General features: G+C 45.4%; 1 protein-coding gene across 4 annotated transcripts in view; it reads right to left on the reverse strand.

Moving 5' to 3' along the window:
* The window catches only part of MAST2 (microtubule associated serine/threonine kinase 2), a 1,353,759-nt gene that overhangs the window by 541,520 nt on the left and 786,896 nt on the right, over positions 1 to 25,343 (reverse strand). For all 4 annotated transcript variants that reach the window (XM_085602761.1, XM_085602760.1, XM_085602765.1 and 1 more), the window contains one exon: positions 17,039 to 17,070. In XM_085602761.1, the coding sequence (XP_085458887.1) occupies positions 17,039 to 17,070 (32 nt within the window). The remainder of the gene's footprint in view (positions 1 to 17,038; positions 17,071 to 25,343) is intronic.

Genomic DNA, 25,343 nt, shown 5'->3' on the forward strand with positions numbered 1-25,343 from the left:
GCTGTGTGATCGCCGTGAGTCCAGGGTGAACATGAGAGTGAAGGGTGAGCGGTGATAATGAGAAGGGAGTTGCCTGAATGCAGGATGTATACCCAGATACCTGGAGTAACTCAGCAACGTATTGAAGGCTGGTGTAGAGTTTCAGATACAAGTTGAACTATTGCTATTATGGCATCAATCAGGGATGGAGAGTGGAGGAAATAAACAATGTGCTGATCCTGCAACAAACTTTCAGTCTCCTGATTAGGGTTGCCAGCTGATGGTCGGATGTATACCAGCACCACTGGCATTTTGATGTCCCAAGCAACACAAAAATAAGCAACATCACCTACAGCTGGTATGTGTAGCACTAGTTTGTGGATACTTCAAACAGCAAATATAAATGGCGCTTTTAAATGTGTTTTAGGGCTGCATTAATGATCTATGACTAATAATTAAAGGAAACAAAGACAGAAAAGTCATGTAACAAAGGAATACATATCATTTTATATACAGTCCTATTTAGTATCAAGGCGAGACCTTTGCAGACTCCTTAAATAAAATGGCCTGTATTGTTCCTTTGGAAAGTGGCATTTAAGAAATAGGCAGAGTGGGGATCCAGGGGGTACAGGAACCAGGGAAAAACACAAAGCCTTGTTAACCAGTTCACAAAGGCATGGTCTTTTAAAGACCTGTGAAAAACTTGGGTGTGGCGGAGAGAAGATTCCAGACACTACCCAGCCAATGCGCCCGTAGCTCAAGTGGTAGCAGGCTGGGTTGAGACACACAAGGGGGTTTTAAAGCCCCTTTAGGCCTATGAGTATTGCATGTCTGATTGCCATCCTTGTCGGTCTTTCCCATGCACAGACCCACCACGCTCCCAGAAACAAACTCCCTTAAGGGAATGATCCGAGCACCAGGGAACACCGATGGACAGATGATGGAATTAGACGGGCATAGTGAGGAGTGAGTCTGTTTCTTTTCATTCTCTTGCTCTAAACCAGTGTTCCTCATAGTACGGCCCGCGGGCCGCTGGCGGCCCGCGGACCTTGATTGAGATCGAGTACAGTGCACTTCTCTGGAGTAAGCAGGGAAGATGGCCGCAGGAGCAAACGTTGTGAATACGCGTTTAATACGTAATCACAACGTTTCCTCCTGCGGCCATCGTCTCTGCTTTCCTCCAATTGGCCTGCCTGCCTCTGACGTCACAGGAAGCTCAGGCCCTTTAAAAGTCAGCGGTAACTAGCGCTAGTTACAGCTGACTTTTAAAGGACCTTTTGGTGAGCTTCCTGTGCCCCTGGTGTCACGACGTCCTTCCAGCCCCGGAGAACCTTCGCAGCAGCGCCTGCACAGGTATGTGTTTTTTAATCGTTATGTACATTTGGCTCCTGCGCACAGCCTCCCCAAGCCCCTATAAATTAAACTGTGAGCGCATGCCCCGGTGACGGCCTCTAAGCCTCCGAGTCTTCCCTCTCTTTCGGTCTCGCTCCTCAGTGAAAACCAAGACTCCAGGAAACGGGTAGTGCCTTCTCTTTCCTCCTTTCCTTATTTGCTGCCCTGTGAAATGGATCCAAAAAAGAAAACGTGTCTATGGACGTCTGCATTTTCTGGATAGGGCCGACTGCAGGCGAGGCGATTTTATATCAAACAAGAATCTACCACAAAAGTATTGCCCAGACTCCATACCGGGGTGAACTGGAAGACTCTGAGGGAATTCCCACCTGGAAACGTGAACACTAAACACTGCAGGAAAGGGATGTATGTGTTCGCTGCACAGAGGATTGAACGCCATTTAACGGCTCACATATAGCCTTCAAAGGGAAGGGCTCTACATGCATAGGGCGCAGGAGGGAAGATTGCATATCTATAGCCTGTAGGCTGGAAGTCTGCACACGTGCACTCTACAGGGAGAACTGCACACACGCAAACACTGTGTGGTCCTTCAGGGAGGGAGACAGAGAGGGAGGGAGGGAGACAGAGCGAGAGGGAGGGAGACAGAGAGAGAGGGAGGGAGGGAGAGAGAGAGGGAGGGAGAGAGAGAGAGAGGGAGGGAGAGAGAGAGGGAAGGAGACAAGAGGGAGGGAGGGAGACCTAGAGGGAGAGAGACAGAGAGGGAGGGAGACAGAGAGGGAGACTGGAGGGAGGGAGGGAGAGGGAGGGAGGGAGAGGGAGGGAGGGAGAGGGAGGGAGGGAGGTACTGAGACAGAGAGAAAGGGAGACAGAGGGAGAGATAGAGAGAGAAATAGATAGAGAGAAGGGGAGACAGAGAGAGGGAGAGTGATAGAGGGAGAGTGATAGAGGGAGAGTGATAGAGGGAGGGAGGGAGCCAGAGATAGATAGATAGATAGATAGATAGATAGATAGATAGATAGATAGATAGATAGATAGATAGATAGATAGATAGATAGATAGATAGATAGATAGATAGAGATGTGTGAATCTGGTGGCTCAGTGGACGAAGGCGTCTGCTGCAGGGGCCTGTGTTCAACCTCATGGTCACAGTTTTTTTTTGTTGCTCTAGCCCCACCCCCTCCCCCACTGACCCCGCCCCCACCGGTGCGGCCCTCTGCCACAAACCACACTGTAAATTTGGCCCCCGAGAGAAAGTTTGTGAGTACCCCTGCTCTAAACAAACAGTTGAAACAAAATCAGTTCAGAGCGCCTTGCAAAGAGTATACTGCCTAGCGTACTTCCCAGTCCTGCCAAGTACCACACATCAGGCATTAGAATAGCACACTTGAGTGTGGTACTCCACATTACCGCACTGAAATGCATTGTCACGCATATGCAGCGTGTCTGAGTATCATCTGTGAACCTCACTGAAACGCTGCCTAACTGTTAAATATGGCATCTGGCAGCACCCCGCCCGTGGCATGTGCACGCTGCTCCAGACTAAGGCTAAGGCTGCTGGCAGGCTCACACTTACTGATTAGTGCTACATTTGTATCATTCTTGTGATTACCAGTGGCGTGGCACCTGACGTCAAGGGCCCACTCAGGTTGTGTGCTACATGCCGGCGCGCGGGAGACGTCACATCCTGCTGCCGGAGCGGGGAGTTTAGTTTGTTGTGGGAGGAAGCAGGCAGCTTGCAGGTACTGGTATGCAGGCGGCACCGCAAATTCAATCATGGCTGTTGAATTCACCCCGCCAAATTCAATTATTGCCGCAGCCAAGGGAGACTGTAGACAGAGAGGGGTCAGTGACCTGGGGTGCAGGGGCCACCAGGACAGTCTGTCACTGGACAGCCCTGCTCGGGACTTTCCCTGGACAGGCTGGACGGATGAATATCACTGGAGGTGGGCTGGGGCGGCAAACCCAAATTGCCACAGTCCGCACTGGCTCATGGTCTGAGCCTGCCTGTAGCCAGCTTTGCACACCGAGTCGCTGCCTGCAATTATTGGGGCACCACAGTACTCCGGACTCTCATCTGCGGCCCAAGTAAGTACCAGCCTGTGTGTATTAATATAAAACAAATGCCAATGGCAGCGTGCAGAGGCAGCTGCAGCCTGCAGTGCCTGCCGGTGTTAGTTACTATAAGGTGACACGTCAGTTGCCAAGAAATAGGCCATTCGGGTTACAGAGAGATAAAGGCGACTGAAGTTTGACACAGGAGTCACCGATAATTCCTAGTCTTATCTGCTGCTTCATACCACACATCTATATTTTCTGGGAGCCTCAATTCTACCTCCTGAGGAAGCATGGAAGGTAGGCCTGACCCGTGATGCTTGCGGGCAGCCTTCACTCACTGAGCCATCTTACCACGCAGAAACCGGATCGCCTGAGCATACAAAGAAAATGTTTTGATACTGGATTGACTTAAACCTGTAAATAGGAGTAACTTATGTTTGGCTCACTAGGACTGTGTTTGAGAAATCTCACACAAGTGTGATATACAGCCACTCAGGACTAAGTTACAGCTTGAAGGTCCGGATGCAGCATGTAAGGAAACTGTGGGAAGGTGTACCCATCACCCCAGCTCTCATAGGAGCAAGGAGCAGGAAGGGCAAGCTGGAGGAAATACGCTTTTAAGTGAGAGAAAATAGCATTTCTGCACTTTGTTTAAAAATCTTGACATTTCTCAATCTTAAACAGCACATTTAATACATTTGTACAAAGTAAGCAAACTTAGTGTTCCGAAAAAGATCATAGGCACCTTTTTTGTAGTACATTCCTTACATTAAGAATTGTGTCTTATGGCAGTCTCATGGTGCGCATGTTTGGAAAGGGAATGTTAGCGGGTACCCGCTCAGTCAATACTTAAGAAGAAACCTGTTTTAAATTAGGAGAGTCGTAAGTTATGAATGTTTTCTTAAGTGAGCCTTAAGTGCTCAATAATGCTAGCTTCAGGGTACTCTGGCCTCCGCTGACCAGTTATTTGTTGTATGGTCCCTACCTGTGCCTTACTTATGGCCCGTTATGACAATTCCAGAACGGTTCCTAGGTAGGTGTGTGTTACAGAAATACAAACGCACATGAACTGTACATTTACATGCAGGGTAACTCTGAACCAGCTATGGCAGTTCTCCGCTAATATTATGGATCCACATACATCAGCCTGGTGAGGGGTCTCCTTAGGACCCAGCAGGCCCTCTGCTGGGAACAAAAATACAACATGGCCTTTACAGTGACATGAAATGAACGAGCTGTGCCGGCTCTGACCCCCCCCCCCCGCGCCTGTTCTCTGCTTGGACTTGCAGCAGGGCTCCAGGCAAACGCCTCACATTCCTTCTGACATTCACCTTTAATTTCCCCTCAGCAGCACCTCAGTGGACGTTGCCTCTTTTGTGGTCTTGGAATCTATGACTGCTTGTCAATAAGCATTTTGTTTAAATAACCCAAATATAGCATCTCCCCAGCAACATGAGCAAGACCCCTAGCAGCATCCGTAGCAGGCACTAGAACCAGGGGCAGATGGCCCATGCCAAAGAAGTAGCCTTGGAATTAGGCTTCAGCAAAAACAAAAAAAAGTTGCACACTGTTGCAAAACTGTATGTTACATTTGGGGAAACTAAGTTAGTGGTATCTCACATGACTGAAGCATTGGTAATGCGTCAGTTTCACCTATGCGATCAATAATAATCTGTTTTTTGTTGTAAGCTGTAGCTTAGTGAGCAGTTGTGCATTATAAATTACTAAAACTCAGTTAAAGTGTTGAGACTTTTTTATGGAGAATGGCAATATATAGTGTGCTCCAATGAGTCAACATGATGATTTTTATTTATTTATTTAAGTGTTCGGTCTTTGAAAAAAACCATTACACCAAGCAACATTAGCAGCACTAATAAAAACATTGATAGAATTTTAAAACAGTTAATCTTTGTTCTACATCTAAAGTGCAATTATAAAAAATCTTTTAAAATTGAAAAAGCAATGTCATTACAAAGACCCATATATAAAACAGCTTATTATTTTACAAGTTTTTTGTATTGTTCCAGTAATTCTAAGAATCTGTTTGGGACTCCACAGGATTTTGACCAATTTCCTTTAAATACAGATTTAAACGCTGTACCCCCCTGCAGACTAGGGGGATTGAGGACCCACCAAGCCAGGTGGTTACTGCTTCTCTACTTGATCGAATGTTCATGTTGTTAAATATTTCTTTTAATAAAATCTTCCTTTCTTTTAGTAACTTTAGGCATGCACAGAAAATATGTTGAAGTGATTCATATTTATAGCCGAACAGTCTGCAGTCTCGGTTTTGCCTTTGATATTTCCATGAAGGGATGAGATCTTTTGATTCCCACATGCCGTTACGCAGTCTTATGAATTGATGTTTTAAGGTTAAAGAGAAATAAGCTGATAAATATTCCTGAGGCTTCCTTGTGCCATATGAGCTGATCACCATCCAGGCGTGACGTCTTTGTAATAAAGTATTCTCATCTGTTGAATTTGACATTAGTTTTATTGTGGAATTGATTAGTTTCTTAAAGGCCTTTTTCTCAAAGATGGCGTTCCAAATAACTGTTATTGACTCTAGATCATTATTTATTTGTTTGTAAATAAATAAATTTGTTTTTGTCCAGTTAAATCACAATGAACAGACACATGATGAAGGCTTTGCCGAAACGCGTTGTGTATGAATTGTGAAGAATGTCATCACCATCATGGTTTTTGCCCTGTTCCATGTATAGTGTATAGAAAACCATTATCATTTGAGTTTTGTCTTGTTCCATACATATGCACATTCTTGATCCTGTTATATGTCATATTATTTTTGTGTATCATTCACACTATACAGTCATTTTAGTAAATATCATTGTTCATGTATATATTGTTTGTATCAATCAAATATGGAGCTATTATGAATGTCTATCTATTCATATAAAAATTATTACTTAATAAAAATCATATAAAAAATATATACTTTTTGTCTTTAAGAATTGTTAGCATTTTCTCCTTTTCCTTTTCATATATTTTTATTTATACGGCAATCTAGAGGCACTATTCAATCTTTTGCACACTCCCTTTTTCATTCTTTCCCTTCTTTTTACCCTCGTTCCAAATGTCTTCAGCATGCAGGTACACTATCGCCTGGTTTAGATAGCAACCCCAGGATCCTTGAATTTTGTTTGTTTTTTGGTTATCTATTTCTTTCCAGCACAGATGGTCATGGACCCAATTTCAGATGCACGCAGCCTCCAACATAGTTTGATAAATGCACCTTTACTCCGGAATATTTGGTTTGGCAGTCCGAACTCAAAACACATTTGGGCAGGTGATGCCCTTTGCTGGATATGGAAGACGTTTTTATAAACTTTAGTTTGTATCTTATTCAAGGCTGGGATTTCACGACCCCTCATTATTTCTGTACCGTAGGTTACTGTTGGCATTAACTGAGTGAGCATCACTGATAGTAGGTTGCGTGGGATGGACAACTTAGTTTCTTTTTTAGTAGTTTAAAGCCATATATGAGGTTTTGGTCCTCATTGCGGTGAGCTGTGATTTAGAATTCAATTTTTGTTCCACCTTAAATCCAAGATATTTGTATGAGGCGACTGCCTCTACTTTGTTTCCCTTGAGGTGCCATATGTATTTCTTATATTTAGCGTCCACTAGCCGTCAACCTTTGTTTTAGATAGATTTAATTCTAGACCTTGCTCTTCCATGTATTTGTAAACCGATTGGCTTAGTAATACAATATCGTCTGTGTACTGAAGGCACCTGATTTCCTCATTGACTAACAATGGTGGATGGCTGTTAGTTTTCTGGAGGACATCTTCGAGGTCAGATAAGTACAGACTGAAAAGGGTGGGGGCTAGCACGCACCCCTGTTTCAATCCGTTATGAGTGTCTATTTTCTTTGTTATCCTCAAGCCGTCCCCTATTTTTACCCACGTCCAGGTGCCTGTGTATAATTCTCTGATGGTATTTAATACCTTTGTTGGGATACCCCAACTGTCCAATTTTTCCCATAGTCGTTTCCGAGGTACACTGTCAAAAGCGGACTTAAGGTCCACAAAGGAGGCAAACAGGCGGTTGTTCTTCTGTTCGGCTTTTTCGGCTAATAACGTCAATGCCATAAGATTTGTTAAAGTGCCTGCACCGGCCCTGAAACCTGTCTGTGTCCTTGGGATGCAATTGTCATCTGACCATTTTTTCAAATGAGTCAGCAAGCAGCTCGCATATAACTTGGCCTCAACATCTATTAGAGCGATTAGTCTGTAACTTGTTGGCTTTGTTTGGTTTGCACCTTTGAAAATTGGGTGGAAAATGCTACCCCTCCATGAATCTGGAATTCAATTTGTCATAAAACAGCTCGTTGAAAAATGGCGTGAAATAGTGAGCCCAATATGATACTTCTCCCTTGAAGAGTGTGTTAGGGATTCCGTTGGGGCCTACTGCACCCTCTGTTTTTAGTTTCTTTACGATTGCTTTCAGTTAGTCTACTTCCGTTAACTTGTCGATGATTTTACTCTGAAGAGCAATGTATTTATTGTTCAAGTCTGTGACCCCAAGGGTAGTCAGTCAGTCATAAAGTCTTTATTCGGTTTAAGTGCAAACCATAAAAGCATACTACAATAAATACATGTTAAAAACAAAAATTTCATTTTTAGGGGATTACCAAGCTTAAAAAGAAACACAATTACACCAATTGTTTTTACAAGGTGACGTGTCCAATTAAAAACATTAAAAAGGGTACAGTTCATTTCTTCAAGGTACGAATTACCACAGTTAAAAAACTTGCAAAATTGAAAGATTCCCAAACATTGTTTAAGAGCTGTAGGTACAGAAAAGCAGGTCTCGTTTCTTGTACTGCGCCCCACTTGTTGTTGACTCTTGCAATTTGGCTAACTGGAATTGTTTTGAACTCTGGTTCTTTGTACATAGTCGTTATGGCTACCCATTTGTCCTCATTAATTCCTGCGTTTTGTTGTCTATTTTTCCCAAAAGTCAGGGAGTTTATCTGCTGCCAAAAATGTTTTCCGTTCCGTTGTTTGATCGCCAGAAGTTTAGTCCAAATTGTGAAACGTTATCTGATTTTTGCTTAACAACAGTTTCTCTTGTATTGTGATCTTAATTTTTTAAGCTCACTTCTATCTGGTCTGTTTCCCTCTTTTAACTGGTTTGAGACATATCGAATTTCTAGTGATATTAAGCGTTTTTGCTTATGTAATTCGGGACTGAATCAGGGGTGGTAACTGTTTGTACGGTTTGGCTTCCTATGGTGATATAGGTGCTGGTGCCTCTTTTTATGAGGAAAACTTTCCAGTAGGGCACCTGTTAGATTTTCCCAAGCTTTAAATCTTTCACCCTGTGCTGCTTGTAATAACTCTTGATTTCCCATTCCATTAAATCTTCCTTCTTTTGTTCCTGCTTGGAAGTAAACTTCAGCCATCACCTTCTCAATCTCAGTTTCTCTCCATTTCAATCTTTTTAGATTGCATGCACGGGGCAAGGAGATTAGTTCTTTAGTTGCTGTCAACCGAGCTCTAGTTTGCTTCAATTGCATTGTTTGTGGAAAATGATCGCTCTCCGTGCATGGCATAATTTGGAATTTTAACATCTTGGGGACTACGTTTTCACTCACTAGGGTATGGTCAATAGTAGAGCTTTTAATCCCACTTAGAAAGGTAACTGCTGCCGGTGAATCCTCTTTTGTATTTCCATTTAGGTGTTGTAAGCCTAGTGTTTCAAAATAACGTCTGAATTTGTTCCCCTTTTTGTGCTGGATCCTGGGGTTATTACATTGATTTGTGTTGAAGTCCCCTGTGATAATAAACTGTGCTTGACAGTATTGCCTCTGCAATGATTTTATCATTTTAAACAAGTTCATGTGTTCGTCTTTTGTCTCCCTTCTTGGATGGATATAGACATTTAAGAGGATGAGTGTTGTCGATGCCACATCTGTCTTGTGATATTCCAATTTCGTTACGAGAACCCAGTTTGTCCCTATGAGTAGTTTTTCTGATGACCAGTCTAGTTTTGTTGAGAGATACGTTGACAGACGCCCTTAGGATGGCCAAATTTTGATGATTTTGTTGCTGGTTCATAATGATCGGTATAGCGTATGATGTGATGGGGTGCTATGCTCCAAGTTTCCTGAGCCAAGATAATGTTGTGATCTTGGATGAATTCCAAAAAATCTGGGTTTTCTAATCTGAGTCAACATGATAATGCCAAAAGTAATTGTGAATCTGTGTAAAAAATGTGAAGATAGGAAGACAGCTCCGAACATATTGACTGTGCTAAAGAAAATGAGAATGCAGTGGCTTGGAAAGCATTAAGATTTCAATAACATATTGCACAACTGCTCACTAAGATACAATGTACAACAAACACCAGCTTATTATTGATCACATAGGTGAAACCAATGCTCGTTTGGATATGGATATACACCAGGCACTTCACTCAAGTTTATTTGCGCTTCGCACATGTAGTTCGTTCATTGGTCACGATGTCAAACACTGGATGTGCATGGTTCTGAGTGTGATTTCATGCAGGGTCGAGAGGAGCGCTTACCAGTCACATTACTAATAAAAGTGTGTGAAAAGAAAAAGGACACTAATGTGAGCTGTGTTGCAAGGTTGGCACACACACTCATTCATCCTGCAGTGTCCTTAGTTCCCCGGTGCTTTGCAGCAGTTTTAAGATCTTTTTAGAGTTTCTTAGTGTAACTTCTGATATTTGTGTTTCCCTCGTCTGCATTGCTTTATTTTGATCTCGAGATTGTGTCACTCATAGACGTTGAATACCACTCACATTTACACTGAAATTATGGAAATGTCACACATAAGCAATCTCAAACCTTGGCAGCTATGACTTCCCGCATCATCAAATAGCTCTGCAGCGCTGTAGCCAATTTGGTAGAATCCCCGGTGTGTGATAATAAGTACAGTTTTTTTTTTTAATGGAGCTCTGAAGATCCGAATAAATTTCTATTAACAAGCATTTGCAATGCAATAGGTCTCGCATTTACGAGAGTTTGAGCTATTGGCATTGTAAATGACAATGCCTTTTATTTATGTGTTGTTTTTTAAACAGATAAATAAAAGGCATTGTCATTTACAATGCCAATAGCTTAAACTCTCGCAAATGTGAGGCTGATTGTATTGCAAATGCCAGCGCCCATGCTATAAAAAAAATTAAAAAGCATTAGGAGAGAGCATGTCCTGCACTTTTTCTCGACAGTCTGAATTTTAGGACGGAGAAGGCAAGAAATGTGTATCTGTTGCCTGAACTGTATGTACTCTTTGTGGGGATTGCAAGGATGGGATACGAGTCTGAAATTGTTGTAGGCCACAAAGCCCGGCTAGGATTGTGGCGTAATTTCGACTGAAATGTCATGCGCTGCAGCTTCTGACCCAGGCTGCAGCGATGGGTGCATGACGTAGCATTTAGTGCTGGAATCCGTCGCGCAGGCAGAAAGAAAGGCTTGTATGTATATTTACATAGCGCAACAACTATCAGTTACTTGTATATCTTGGCGCTTAATGAGGGGCTCGACTAATTTCAGTGGAGGCTCTCCATTGGTGCACTTTGGACCAGAACTGCGCTGGTGTAGATGGGTAGGTTGTAGTTTGCAGGCTGTCCTCGCGGAAGTGACCACATGAGAGGCCCGGTTCACAAATACCTTTGGATTACTACTGACGTGGTCCAGTGTTATTGTGAAATGACTGGGGCGGGCCGTGCTAGATACGAACATAACAAGCCTTGTCTGCTGTGCCTTTTCTTATCTTTTCACACCAATCAAGGAGGTGAGGAGCACAACAGTGATGCCATCTAATTACCTCCACGGCCCCCTCCACCCCCCCCCCCCTGTTCCTGCAGACCCCTAGCCCTTTAATGGCCTCCTGCTCTTAAGCCGAATCCCCCCTCCCGCTGTTCCCGGGAAAGCACATCTGGCAAACTCGGTGGCTTGTGAGAAACATGGGGGAGAGCAGAAGTGGTGTTTGTGTGGGAAGGGGGTGTCAGAAGCCTGGTGATGGGAGAGAAAGCAGAAACAGGGAATACAATGCTTTGCTGACTAAGTGTATTTCACGTATGGCTGTTGACTCTCCTAGTCTCATAATAAGGGCTTTCGGACAGTACTGGTTTTAGAGAAAACCAAAGCATCCTGGGAATTGTAGTGTAATCATTCCTATTGGTAGCGTTGACAGTTCTCGAATAAACCAAGACTGTCTAAATCACATCCTTGTGACCTGCGGCCTCATTACCAGTCACACACACACACACACTTCTAGGCTGAGCAGAAATCCTTGTGTGCAGTCATGGAATATACCCTATATAAACAATAGGACAAGTCCTTCTGCAAGGCTCATATGTTGTAATGGGCTACGAGGCCCAGGCGGTGTAAGCCCTCGGATCTGTGTTTCAAAATATGTTTGTGTAAACTCTAAACTCTGACAAAACAAATGGATGTAGGTTGTGGCCCTGCATACATACACCGGGAAACATGCACAACTTCACGAGTTTGTGGGTATTCATAACCGTATTGGGGCCCTAGCGTGAAGATGTGTGCTAGAACTAGACAACGCAGAGCAGACCGCCTGTATTCAGCGTCTTCACGAAGGCACATACATTTAACTCGGAATTTCTCTAAGTTAATGTATGGGCTGCAGTGACAGTGAAGCTCAGACTCAGACAGAGGCTTTCGCTGCCTTCTGTTTCCGAGTTGTGTTCCCTGCATTTCGTGCACTAATTCGGTGAAATTATGAGTTAAATGTATGCACTTGGGAAACTACAAGAGGAAAAACAGACGAGCGCCCATCACTGGACTGTTCAGCACAGCTGTTTATGATCAAACCTTTGAAGATGTTTCCCACCCTGGAGATGCACGTAAATCTTCGGAAAAATGTAGAAGTCCCTTCCTTTCCAGGTGGAAGCATGGACGTATTACATGGGCTTCTAGTTCTAGGCAAAATGATTTCTCAACAGGAGAACAGGGCAGTGTTACCAACAGCCATGCTGCGTCGGCACAGAGATGAATGCTTGTTTTGTTGAAATAGCAGGGCAAAAGGCTTGCACATTGAACTCGGAATTTCACGGATTTGGCGCATGAGTTCCACATATCACTGCTCAGATGGAGAGAGAGGCAATTACTGCGCGCTGTTTCTAAAGACAGAAAACGTCCGCGTTAAACAGGGGCACTTTAGACACTGCAAACGCAAAATAAAATGAGGCGCTATGCTCTGAGCCAGCACAGGTGTTGGTGATAATCTGAGGTGTTTCTCTTGCGGAGAGAAAAACAAATATGACCTGAGTTAAGCACCTTACTGCCAGGTTTAATCCAGTGAATTGTCTGAAGTGTTGACAATTATGAGGAAATTGCATTCTCTTTCCTAGGTGTGCGTGAATCGATGCCTGCAGGGCGGGAGGGGTGCACAGGGGATCTTTGCCGCAGCCTGGCTAAGGATTTCAAAACATAAGGGGAGAAAGTGCATTGTGCGTTGTCTGAAATTGTAACACTTGCGAATGGACAAATTCCTTTGAAAGCGGGCAAAGCAAACGTGTTCCATGCAAAACAAGCTAATTAAAACAAGTAGCAGGCGGCAGCGAAAGCGATTTTGCGATCGCTATTGTTGGTACTGGGGAGCCATGGACCAATCTCGGCGTCAGCTCAAAAGCCTGTGATTCTGGGCGAATCCCTTAATCTCCCAATGCCTAGAAATAACAAACACACGAAAAGAACAAGTGCGCACTGAAGCTGACGAAGTGGGAGGGGGAGTGGGGGCGGGCACGCAGGCTGCCAAATGGTGCGATGAATCACGGCTAAAGTGAAAGCAAACAAGTGGTTGCAGGACTCCAAATGGTGCGCGCGCCCGGACGGGTCACATGCACTGTAGTTGGAGGCCTGCAAAGCCACTGTTTGCACTTCCAAAACGCGCTTACTATAAGTCTCGCCAGAGCCAGCGCTAAAGCGCTGGTCAGGCGAGACCTAAAAAAGGGGTTAACAATCCGAGTTCTGCTTCTATCTTCTGTTCTCAGCGTGCTATAAATATCAGCGGCCTCATAGGTGACCAGCGGGTGCCCCCTGCTTGCTGAAATGATCCGACGAGTTGATAGTTTCACTTTTTCACCCACTAAAATGAAACGCCGCTAGGTGGCACTGCAGCCTCAAAAGTATGAGGCAGTCGCTAACAAAAACCCGGCACATGCAACAGCCGGTCCCAGGGTTTTACAAAGGACAAAAAAATTGAATTCAACTAGGAATCTTTTACAAGATGTGTTGCCTCGACCTCTGTAATTAGAGGTGTGGGCTGTGGCCTATAACAAGTAAAATAGAAAATGGGCAGTATGTGGGTCCCTCGAAGTGTGTTTTGGGTTAGTGTATCCAACCGTATCTCACAATAACGCACACACACCTAAAAGAAACTTGACAAACTGGCTTTGCCAATGCTTGATAGCTCTGAATGTTCTTTAGGGTGAATACTGGGTAAACTGTCAGTTTTATGAATTCAGATTAGGAAGCAGTGTGCTGTTGATGCGATCGGCGAGTATTATTCTAGCAGCTGCACTGCTGGTGCTTTCTGTAGAGGGCGCTCCTGGGCCGCGGAGAGCGGGGCCAGGCCAGAGTGACCGGAATTGTAAAGCCAAAAACCGGGACATTTAACGAAAATAGAAGAAGGACTACAGTTTTACTTCAAGCGAGCGCACAGAATGACAGCGCTCCTCAACAGGGAATTACAGAACAGGCAGTTTGAACATACAAATCCGGGACGCCTGGTCACCCTAGGCCAGGCCCTCGTGTGGGGTACCGATGGGGTACTGCTTGAGACATTTAGGGAGCAGTCAAGCAGGGCATATACACGGCAGACAAGTCTTCCACACATATTGGTAAACCTTGGGCGATGATCAGATGGCAGAGGCCTCAGCAGGGAAAGCCTCGCCAGGGATCTTCAGCGCCTCGAGGGTACAGGAAAACAAGACTGGCACTGGGAATCTGCCAAATGCTTCATGTGTAAAAAAAAACAAACAAAAAAAAAACAGGCCTAATGATTTGCTCAGAGGCCCGCGGCCGGCGCTGTTGAATGTGGTGTAGCGGGGACCGAGCCTGCGTAGTCTGGATTCCACTTGAAGCCTCTTCAATCCACACTGCATGCCCCTTCATCTTGCAGGGTCTTTTTCTCCCTTTGTCACAGCATTTCAGCCTTTCTCTTACTTCCTGCCCTTTTGTGTGTTTTTCTCTTATTCTCTGTTCAAAATTTGATGAGCAAAACTAAGTGTTGGTGTCCAAAAAGTAGTGCAGGCGAGCAACACCAGCTCAAATTAAGCACTGCATGATCTACCTACTCTGGTTATATCACAAGGCAAGCCTGTGTCACCATCAAGCACACTAAGTGTAATACAGAGCGGCTCCACCAGCTGGAAAGCTGCTTTAGCGCACCATTCATCACCAGCGAAGGTCTCGTAGTCAATAGTTCATAGATCAATAGGACTCCTGATAAAATGGTAACTCATTTTAAAGATTGAGATCCCTTCTAGTCAATATGATTGCGTTTCCCTAATCACTGCCCAGTCTCAATGCAAACAAGGAGGCCTATCATGTAGGCAGGAGCACTCAAGGAACTAGGTCAACGCGCTGGTCGCCTCCACTATTCCTCAGCTACCTGCCTGCAGCAATGGATTGGAACACAATAAAGCGGTACAAAAGTGGGTGGTGATGGACCGAGCATCAGAACCAATCAAACACTCACACCCAGTCAACAGATCTGGGTTTGATCCATCACCGTTCTTGCATATAGCCATGTCTGAACTGGGGTGGCAGAGTGGGCTAAAGAATGGTGATGGATCACCCAGATCTGTTGACTGGGTGTGAGTGTTTGATTGGTTCTGATGCTCCGTCCATCACCACCCCCTTTTGTACCGCTTTGTTCGCCATAAGTTGGCAGGGTATGCTCAGACGTGAGTCCCTTGCTCACTTTGCCACTGGATTCAAGCAAGCCTGGCTGAAGACGGCTGAAATGCCAGAAACCGGTCCTAGGAAGCTTGTTTCCAGTCCAGGGAAGGCATGGCTTGGCAGTTCGGGCTGGACTGTTCCCATGAGGTACAGGGTCAGACTGATTTGCATATGGCCATGTCTGAACTGGGGTGGCAGAGTGGGCTAAAGAACGGTGATGGATCAAACCCAGATCTGTTGACTGGGTGTGAGTGTTAGATTGGTTCTGATGCTCCGTCCATCACCACCCCCCCCCCTTTTGTACCGCATGGAACACAATAAATACATTTATTTTCAGGCAGTTGCCGTAACAGCGCCATGTCTCTCATTTGGTCGTGAGCATTATTGTCACAGAGTAACGTGGAAAAGCTCTTGTGAGTGCCATTACCCACAATGCACCTGAAAAGAATGGCGACAACAGAGATGTGTCCTTGAGATGGCTGCCTGGACCGACATATATCACAAGCTATGTCGCATCCACAGTCACTTAGGAACTTTCCAGAAGCCTCTCATCGGGTCTTGGGAGATATGATGTCCAACCCTGCTGTCCTAGGAGTCATGCTGAGTGTTTAAGGACCAGAGGTTAGAAGGACCAGAGGTTAGAAGCACCTCGGGCTACTGGAGGGGGCTGGAGACGCGGTGAAGCCATGCTGGACCGCGTAGTAAGCGCATGGATCGACTTCCCAACACATGTGGTGGTGACCAACAGGACCTTGCAGCTTCAAACCCGAGTTACTTTAAGTAACAAGCCATCCTCTGACCTACCACCACACTACAACGCAAGCTTCCAACTGACTAACTGTCAGCGACTAATGCAGATCAATGCCTGGATGTGCAGAGTACGCCGCCCACCCACAGCTGAAAAATAACATTGACACTGTAGAGCCAAGACCACTCACACACCCCCAGGGGACAATGGAAGCACCCTCATGCCAAATTAATCCCTGAAGCCCTGCGGCGGCCCAACCAAACACCGTGACGAGTAACTTTTCTTGAAACCACATTTGTACCAAGAACAAACTGATCCATGAAAAAAGCATTCTTGACTGGGGGGGCATCTAAAATGTCTGCACTGCCCTGATGATGTCAACCATCCTGCAGTACAAGATAAGAGTCAGCCATAAAAGGCACAGCAGAAACCTATAATAAAGTGTTTTTACGTAATAAATTTGGGGGTGACAAAGCAGCATTTGAGCCACCAAAGTAAAATAAACCAGCAATTAAGGGTTGAACACTCCCCTTTGAAGGGGGTCTCCCCAGTATGGCACCGCAGGAAGATTACAAAATGTAAACATTGATTTAACAAAACCTTTTTTGAAAATTTCTTGAAGAGTCCCGGCATTTCCCAGTGGCCATACACATAGCAACAGTGCCTCACTGACAAATGATGTACTTTGTGTAGCATGAAAGGCTAAAAGTGTGCGAGGAGTTTTACATCTCAAGGGTCCAGAAGAAACCAATACATTCTTAATGAAGACTCAGCTGAAATTCACAAAAAGGGGGTTAAACATAGCGCCTCTTAGGGGCATTTTGACTTAACCAAAAATAATAAAACCCTCAGCTCCCAACCCAACCTCCAATGTATTATTACAGCTTGACATCAAAGTTAATTCTTAGCCCAGGGTGAGGATCACGTGGGAAACAATCAGTAAACTTCTTGTTAATGATAAACATTGTACTTACAAGCTCCCTCTTCTTGGCAGACTCAGCTCCTTCTGAAAGAAAAGAAAACAAGCAGAGGTGAGTGAGGGAGGACTCTCAAGGCAGGGCCTGCGCTCGACCCTCGCAGTAAAACAGACCAGCAGCAGCCGCTCAGCCCCCGACAACAGTCGAGGTACACACACTGGCAAGATGGGTCTTATATTGAACATTACGGCGCTACATAGAACTTCACAGCGCTTCAATCTGACAGTCAAAGAATAGAGGCGAGGTCAGGCAGGTTACAATGATTGAAGAGGAAGGCTTCCATGTGGCTGCAGGTGGTGCGAAATGATGGTAGAATGTGTTCATTCATGAAGGTGTGTGTTCTGTGTGGCGATGGCGGGCCCAAGGCAGCCACAGGCCAGTGCGCTAGGAGTACCTGGGGGTTGGCTGGCCAGCACAACCATGTTTTCAGAGTGAGTTGTGATCCAATTTTGAAGCCCTTACAAGTGGACGCTGACAACTTCAGTCCTAATCCAGGCTTCCTTAACTCTTAAAAATCGATATTTTTTATCTTCTACTGAGCTTTTAATTAATTAACTATAAATATTGTAAATGTTTATAGGAGATTAAGCCCCCAAATGAGTCTGTTGAACGGAGCATTTACAAAGCCCGTGTTCTGCACTCGAAGCCGTCAGGACGATCCCAGTGCGAGGGGCTCACAGCTTGGAACAGATCCCGTCAGACATTACAAGAGCATTGACCAGCCATATGTGACCATCTCCAAAGCACACTGAGGCATGACCAGCACTCTACCGACTGCTAGAACAATTTACCATCTGGCGTCTGGCACGCGCGTACAGGTCCTCGAGGGAGATTCACTGGTCAAACCTACACACCATTTTAGAAAACAGACATCAGAGCTGCCAAGCGGCCTGCTGCTATGAGGCCGATTACCAGTCAGTCCTGCTCTTTCAAACACTCGCTGTAGGCATGCTGCGCTTTTCCTTCTGCAGGTATGGCCTACAAGTCCCAGCATGCTTAGTGCTGCTTAAGACTGGACGATGGAGGACGGGCTGAACTGCCACCCTCACAAGGCAGGATCGTGATGATTCTGGTGCTGCACAACACGCCCCGTAGCATGACTCGGCCCTGCTAAGTTTCCCAGGCCAAGGACTGGCTGCTCGCTCCACTCAAGGTTTTTCTTTGAATTCTGGGGCGTGTACTCCGGTGCATTTCATTATAAAACCGAGAGTACAGGTCTCAGGATTTAAAGACAAAAAAAAAACTGGACATGGAGCAGCTCATCACTCGTGGGCCTGGGAAGCTTGCCAGCTAGAATGCCACAAAAGATCAGCCGTGATGCCCGTTTACCAGAGAGTTCCATCCCTGGAGTGATGTAAGAAGCGAAGGGAAGAGCCCCGAAGAGCATGTTGGACATTTGAGCCACTGCACTGCAGACTTTGAGTCCATGCGCCAAAATGGGCACCACAGTGGGAAGTCATACGGTGAACTGATGCTGCCCCCCTACACCTGCAGCCACGGGGGAGCATCTGACGGAGGTGGCCCCAGCCGCCCTTCACGCGCAACAACTTCATGTGTAAGGTCTAGTCACGCATTACCCGGTTACCTTCAATGTTTGTCACAACTCGTAACTAAACATCTCATCCTAGTAGTGAAATGCATGCAGTGCTTGTTGGTTTGCCACAAGACGGCCCAGCACGTTATAAAGAACGTCTCACTCACATCAATACAGCACATCTATGCCACACAGCCTGCAATCAAGTTGTGCCAAACAGCACTACCCCGAAAGGGCAACACACAATAGACTCCATTAGACAGAACAGCATACACATCTATACATATGAAATACAGTCTGCGACCGTGTTCTTCCCATTAACACAGCGCCAAGACATGGCACAAACCTAGAACCAACAAAACATGAGACAGAACACCCGAGATCCATCCAGCACAGTAAGGACATGCCATGAGGTCATCGATCACACTGCTCCCAGCTGCACAAACATAAGACAGGGTACAGTAGACCCACGATATTTAAAAACAACCCAGATGAGTTAAGCTCCCACAACTACTACAATACAACGAAGAGCCAAATATGGAACATGATACAACAAAACCTATTGAATGGCTCACTTCATGCTGGAGAACACACAGCACAACGCTTTGCTTAAATCCAACACAGGACAGGGCGACAGCACAGTAGCAAAACGTTCACTACTTACTATGCTGAACACTAGGTGACAACAAAACAAATGAGAGAGAACAACCTATCAAAAACATTCACTACCCAAAAGAGACACACTAACAGCTAAGGAGACCCCTGTATAACACTAAGAACAGATTACAGAAGACATCGCGCAGAGGCAGGGCTCAGACAGGCCTCAGTCAGCAACACCACGATCAGGCTCTCGGGAACCATCAGGCACCAGGCTCATCAACGACCTCTGAAGTACCTGTGCAAGCAGCAAAGCCCCCACGCCTATCACTCCAACACCAAAATCATGCACCCCTAAGCTTTGATAGGATAGCACCCGGCCCTTCCAACATGACCACAATGAGTCCTCACCTTAGGGGCTTAGTCATGTGCCTGCCACAATGAATCCTTTTCCATACGAACAATTCAGGCACAAATCACACAATGCAGTGTCCATCCACAAAGTCTCAGGGACTAACCAGAACCCCATCCCCAAGACATCTCAAGACAAGGTTACCGTAGAGTGAGCTCTGCAATGCACGCCTTGGAAACATGTGGAAAGGAACATGCAGGCATCCACCAGGGTTACAAGGCTGTACTAATGGAGCACTGCACACACGAACATAACATGCGTAGACCTTTTCACACAGTGATCGATGTGCACGTCCAAGACCAACACATTCTCTTTTGGGCATCCATCACAGAGCGAGGCGCCAGCGGCGGAACAAACGCCGGTGCAGCACAGGCTGCCGCCAACCAGGACTGGTGGCAAACTCTCCCATCTTTGATAGCGCTGCCCACTCTCACACCAAGAAAGACTCAAATCAGTGTAATGCAGACTCTCTGCAGCGCCCACCCTTCTTCCCAGGCCTCCCTCGTCTGTCGTTCCTAAGCTCTAAGTCTCTTTTCTGACCTCTTGTTATGTGCAGGCTCCCCTCTCTCCTCCGCTTGTTCTTCAGTTTGTCAGTGGCGGCACTCTTCACCTCTTCACCTCTTCACCCCGTCTCTCTGCTCTGCAAATTCAAAGAATCCTCTCCCCTCCCCACCCTGCTTCATCATTGACCTCAGGCTCACGCCACACCATCTCTGGGTGGCCCTTTATTCGGCACAGCCCTCTCTCCTCGCATCCCAGCGTGCCCCTCCATTCATCTAGCCTCACCGTCCTCCCCTTTCTTAGCTTCGCTCATAATGCGTGACACACTGTGTCCCTCCTTCCCTTCACAGGCTCGTCTCTTCTCTCTGCTTCGCGAGGTCCTTCCAGAGTTTAATGCCCCAGGGTGTTGACACCCAGGGTCTGGCGCAGGCTTCCCATTTATATACATTATTTGCCACACTCTTTCTATGTATATAAATTACAAAAATTCCAATGGTTCGCTCTTTTGCCACACACTCCCTTGATGTAGCGTCTCAAGGCTGACAATAGTACTCAAGGCACTTCTTAAAAGGACCTGCGTGTGATGTGGCAGTTGGTCATTGATCGTCGCAGCTCGTCGCAACGGAGACCACAAATGTAGCCACGCTGGCGGGCACCGTGACAGCCACGAAGAGGCCTCGGTGTGCCCAAGTGACACTGGCAGAGCGGGTGCGCGTGAAAAACCAGCACAAACGTCCACGTGCCCGAGAGCCGAGCAGACGCAGGCTGGTGAAAAGGAGGCACACGAGGAGGGAGGCTGAAGCGCACTGGAGCCAGGCTGCACAAGAGGCGGGAGACACGATACTTGCGTCGGGATAAAAGGGGAAGAAAAGGAAGCATTTCTGAGCAAGGTAAAAACACTTTACGTCTGGATTGTTTGACAATGTATGCGGAAAAACCGCATGCGTCGGCGTTTTTTTCCTTTTGTTTCTCCTTTTGGCAGTAGACTTGTATTTTCACGTTGGAACAGCAGTGTTCCATGCCCCAGGACAAGACCCAGAGCCAGAGTTTAGGCCTTTTGGGCTCCAAATAATCGCCACAGTTTGACCGCGAGATGGAAGCATCGGCTTATCAACAAAATGATCGTAGAAGGGGCACATGTAACACTCTTCCATGTAACATCGGATAATTAAATTCAGAGAGCAGCCACGTAAATGCATTAGAGCCCATATTCTCCCCCAAATGGTATCTAAGGGAGTGCAATTCATTCGAACTTATTTAATCTAGCGCAGAGAAAGAAAGTTTGAGTAGCTTGAGGGGATTTGCACTTGTGACTATGGAGACAAGCACAGAACCCGGCAGTGGATGCATTTAGTCTACTGACCAACCAGACCTCCCCAGCTATGGCCTAGCCAATAAAAAGCATTCGTTTTTTTGGAGTATCTTAATAGTACTAGTGCATTTAATTTAATTTAAATTATTTAATTTAAATTATTTCGGTAGACTGACATCTGATAATGCAAACGAGAGAGGTCAATTAAAAAGCACCGACCATATACACTGACTAAAAAGCAGGAGCGAAAACGGTATGTAAAAGACTTAATAATTATAAACAGTGTTAGATGCAAATATAAACAAAAATACATAAAAGGGTGCCATGCATATGTTACAGCACAAACGTGGTGAACTGATAGTTCATGCACACGAGAGACAAATATAGAGGGGAATGATAAGGACAGATACAAACAATTGCCAGGGTGGGTTTAAGGAGTACTTCTATTTGCTTAGTTGTTAAGTAACTTGGATTTAGATCACACCAGCAATGTTTCGGTCAAAGTTATTTCACAGACCTTCAGCAGGTGTAATACAAGCAGTATATCATAAATGCAATGCAGAAATAAGGTACAGAATTGTAAACAAATTCAGCAGGAGGACAGCCTCCCAGAGACCGATTCCTAAAAGAAAATACGAGGCCCGCTTTGATCAAGAAGAACTCAATGATTTTATTTTAAACTTTGCCCGAGCCTCCACTATGTTGGTGTCTTTGCCTGTATATTGGAGGTTTTAATCAGTGATGTTGTACCTGCTTGCCTATACCACTGGCACAGAAGTAGGCGAGGGCCACAATTTATGAGACTGATTCTGACTAATTGCAGAATAACTGACAGTTATTACTGTGAAACTCAGTGGTGCCCAATGCCATCAGAAAGGCTGAAACAAGAAACTCTTGGCTTTAAATCACACATACCCTGCTGCGGCGGAGGACAAACACAGTGACTCGTCACTCATACCACCAGTTCTAATGCCAGGAGATGTATTCTTTTCATGACACTCCAGCAAACCTGGCTATGCTCTTATGGGACTCACGCTCCCTTAGAAAGAGCGCAGCACTTAAGTTCTCTCTGCAGCACTTAGCCTTGTTACTTGGAGAGATAATACACCCCCCTGTAAATGGTAAAATCACAAGGTGCTGTACGTCAAGCCCTTTCTGAGTTCAAACACCTCGAAGTGAGAGAGAGAGCTGTAACACCGTGTTTCGAACTGCAAAACTTGGATTATTGCAGTGTTTCCCTCCACAAATTACCTCCGGTTTTATCCATAAAACTTGCGCCTGAGAAAGTGTGGTATTTTCACAACACCTGTAATCCGGTTTGAGTTTGCACTCGCACGGGGATTGCCGATTGGATTTTAAAGATATCATTACTGTTCCTCACCTTACTATCTGAAGAACACTTCGCTTCGAAAATAAAATAAAAAATCTGCAATTTTTACGACGATATTTGCCTTGATCATTTTCTAGACCAACTCAACAGCAATGTGTTGAAAATGTTTAAACCTGTGTTGATCTGTTTTTGCTGTTAATGTGTAAAGCGGGTGCTTCTTACATCAATCGTAACAGTGCAAGGAAACAGGAAGGTGTAAGATCCACACATGCGCAGTACAGCCATCCTTCCACGCGCCCAGCAAAAACAGTCATAGTTCAATGCCCTGCACACTTCCGCAGACTCTTTGATACCAGTTTCGAGCCTTGTTAACTGCACCTCTCTTTCGTTTGATTCATTTTTACCCACGCCTATAACCTCCCTAGACTTACCTACACCAGAACCCCTCTCACATATGCACACGCCTGGTTTGCCAGCACCATCACTCCCAAGTCTGTTTTCCATTTTTATTGACGCCTTCCAATGTCTATTCATCCCACTATTTTGTTTTCTCTTCTATGAGTGTTGCCCAATGCAATAAAAAGGCTGTGAAGCAATAAACGGACACCTAACAATGTCTTCATAGAAGTTGGAACCTTCTGAATTAAGAATAAATAGGTTTTCCTTTAAAGCACAAAAGAGGTCTGCATGCATGCAGCATGCATCAATGACAGCCACTGATGTCACCTTGGAAGTTGGTTATTTGAGAAGTAAAGGAAGGAGGAGGGGAAGCCAAACCAGGGGTAAGCGCAGAGGTGATATGAGCAGCCGTAACAGGGGAATCTAAGTGTGGACTTATGCCTCAGCCTTTGGGCAAAGGTGAGCACATGAGGGGAAGATGGCGGACGGAATCGCTTCCAACCTTGTGGCTGCGAATAATACATCACTCTTGCCTCCCTTTCTCGTAAGTAAAAAAAAAACCAGTACAGGTCTCTACTACCCTGCAGCAGACGGGCACCATCACAGTCATACACTAGTAGAACAGCCCGTCCATATTCTAGAAAGGAAAATTACTGCCCTCCTAAGAAACCTTAAAATGGACCCTTAAGGCCTAGCCAACTAATGACCAATCAGACAGCTAGCATTCTTAATTCGACGTTCTTGGCCATCATAAAGACAGTGGCCAATCAATTGTATTTAAAAAGTAAATAAATCAAGAAATCGTCATCCAAGATTTCCAGACTGGACTTTGACTCGAGCAGTAACGTTACCACTATCCAAATAGTGGAAAACACACTTCAAACTATTGTTAATCGTGGCTCGAGGTATCCTTATCCTGCTGGACCTCTCCGCAACCTTCAACACCATGGAACATCAAACCATCCGCAGCACCCTCTCCTCTGTACTGTGCTTCAATTAAATGTCCTTAAGGTGTTCACATGCTATCTGCACAAGAGATCCCTGCTGCTCCTGGTGAGCATTTCCGGATCTGACCCCATGCTTTGATCTGCAGATTCTCCCAATGATCCATTCAATCTTCATTCATCTTCAGTCCCTACCGGGGACTCCTGGGAGACTTCCTGGTAAAGAGACTGCCAAGATCCATCCGTATGCACACCACACCCAACTGTGACATCACCAGGATGAAAGAGGGCCTCTGCTCCAACCATGGCTAGATGTCAGTTTTACTTTAAGTTCAAATCCCCCACACCCCAGGAAGACAAACCAGTGATAAACAGAACCATGCAGACATTGTCGGCAAAACTAGACACCACAACTGGTCTCTAGGATTCTACATCGAACCCACCCTCAATTTGATAACCTACAACTCAAAGAAGACAAACTGCCACGCACCAATTCATCATGCTCTTCAAAATGATATCTTCGCTCCATGAAACACGATTCAGAGTGCGCGCCAGCCCTGGTTCCATCACTTCTCCACAGAGATAACGCCTTGCTTACAAGTGCCCCAGTATCGTCTCACGTACCAAGGAAGGATTAGACAATATACCAAGCCTTCTCTTGCAACACTGCTAGAAACCAGAACTCGTTCCCCACCCACAACCGGCAAGATGCCCTATTCATGCTCTTCATGAAGACACTGAATTCACAAACAATATGATAAACACTGTAAGCAACATCTCATCCATGTGTAACCCTCCAGGCCCCGGGTGGCCATCCGTCCCTTCCTACCTGTAACCCGTCCCTCACACCATTCCTCGCTGCACTACTCCCATCTTTGTAAAGTAATCTTTTGATTTATGGCTACGTTTTTGCTACATGAATACCTTTTGCATACCAACAAGCACCAATAATTATAGTATCAAAAATAACAGCATAACAAAAGGAGTAGTTTCTTACCTGTAACTCCAGTTCTGTAGTAGGGGTATCTCTGTTATAGTCATAATCTATGAATAGTCCCGCCCATGTGCGGGGACCCCAGAGCAATCAAAATATCTCTTAAGCTGTCCTGCATTTGCAAACCTGCAAAGACACTTAAGAGACAGACAAAATAATAAAGCCTAATAACAATATGGCTGCACTGGCCAGCACTTCATCTGAAGTGAACACAAAAGCCAAAATAAAGTTTAAATGTCATTTTTATTCACATCTGACATGTTCCTTTATTGTATCACA

Source organism: Triturus cristatus, chromosome 4_2 (assembly GCF_964204655.1).
Source record: "Triturus cristatus chromosome 4_2, aTriCri1.1, whole genome shotgun sequence".
NCBI lineage: Eukaryota > Metazoa > Chordata > Amphibia > Caudata > Salamandridae > Triturus > Triturus cristatus.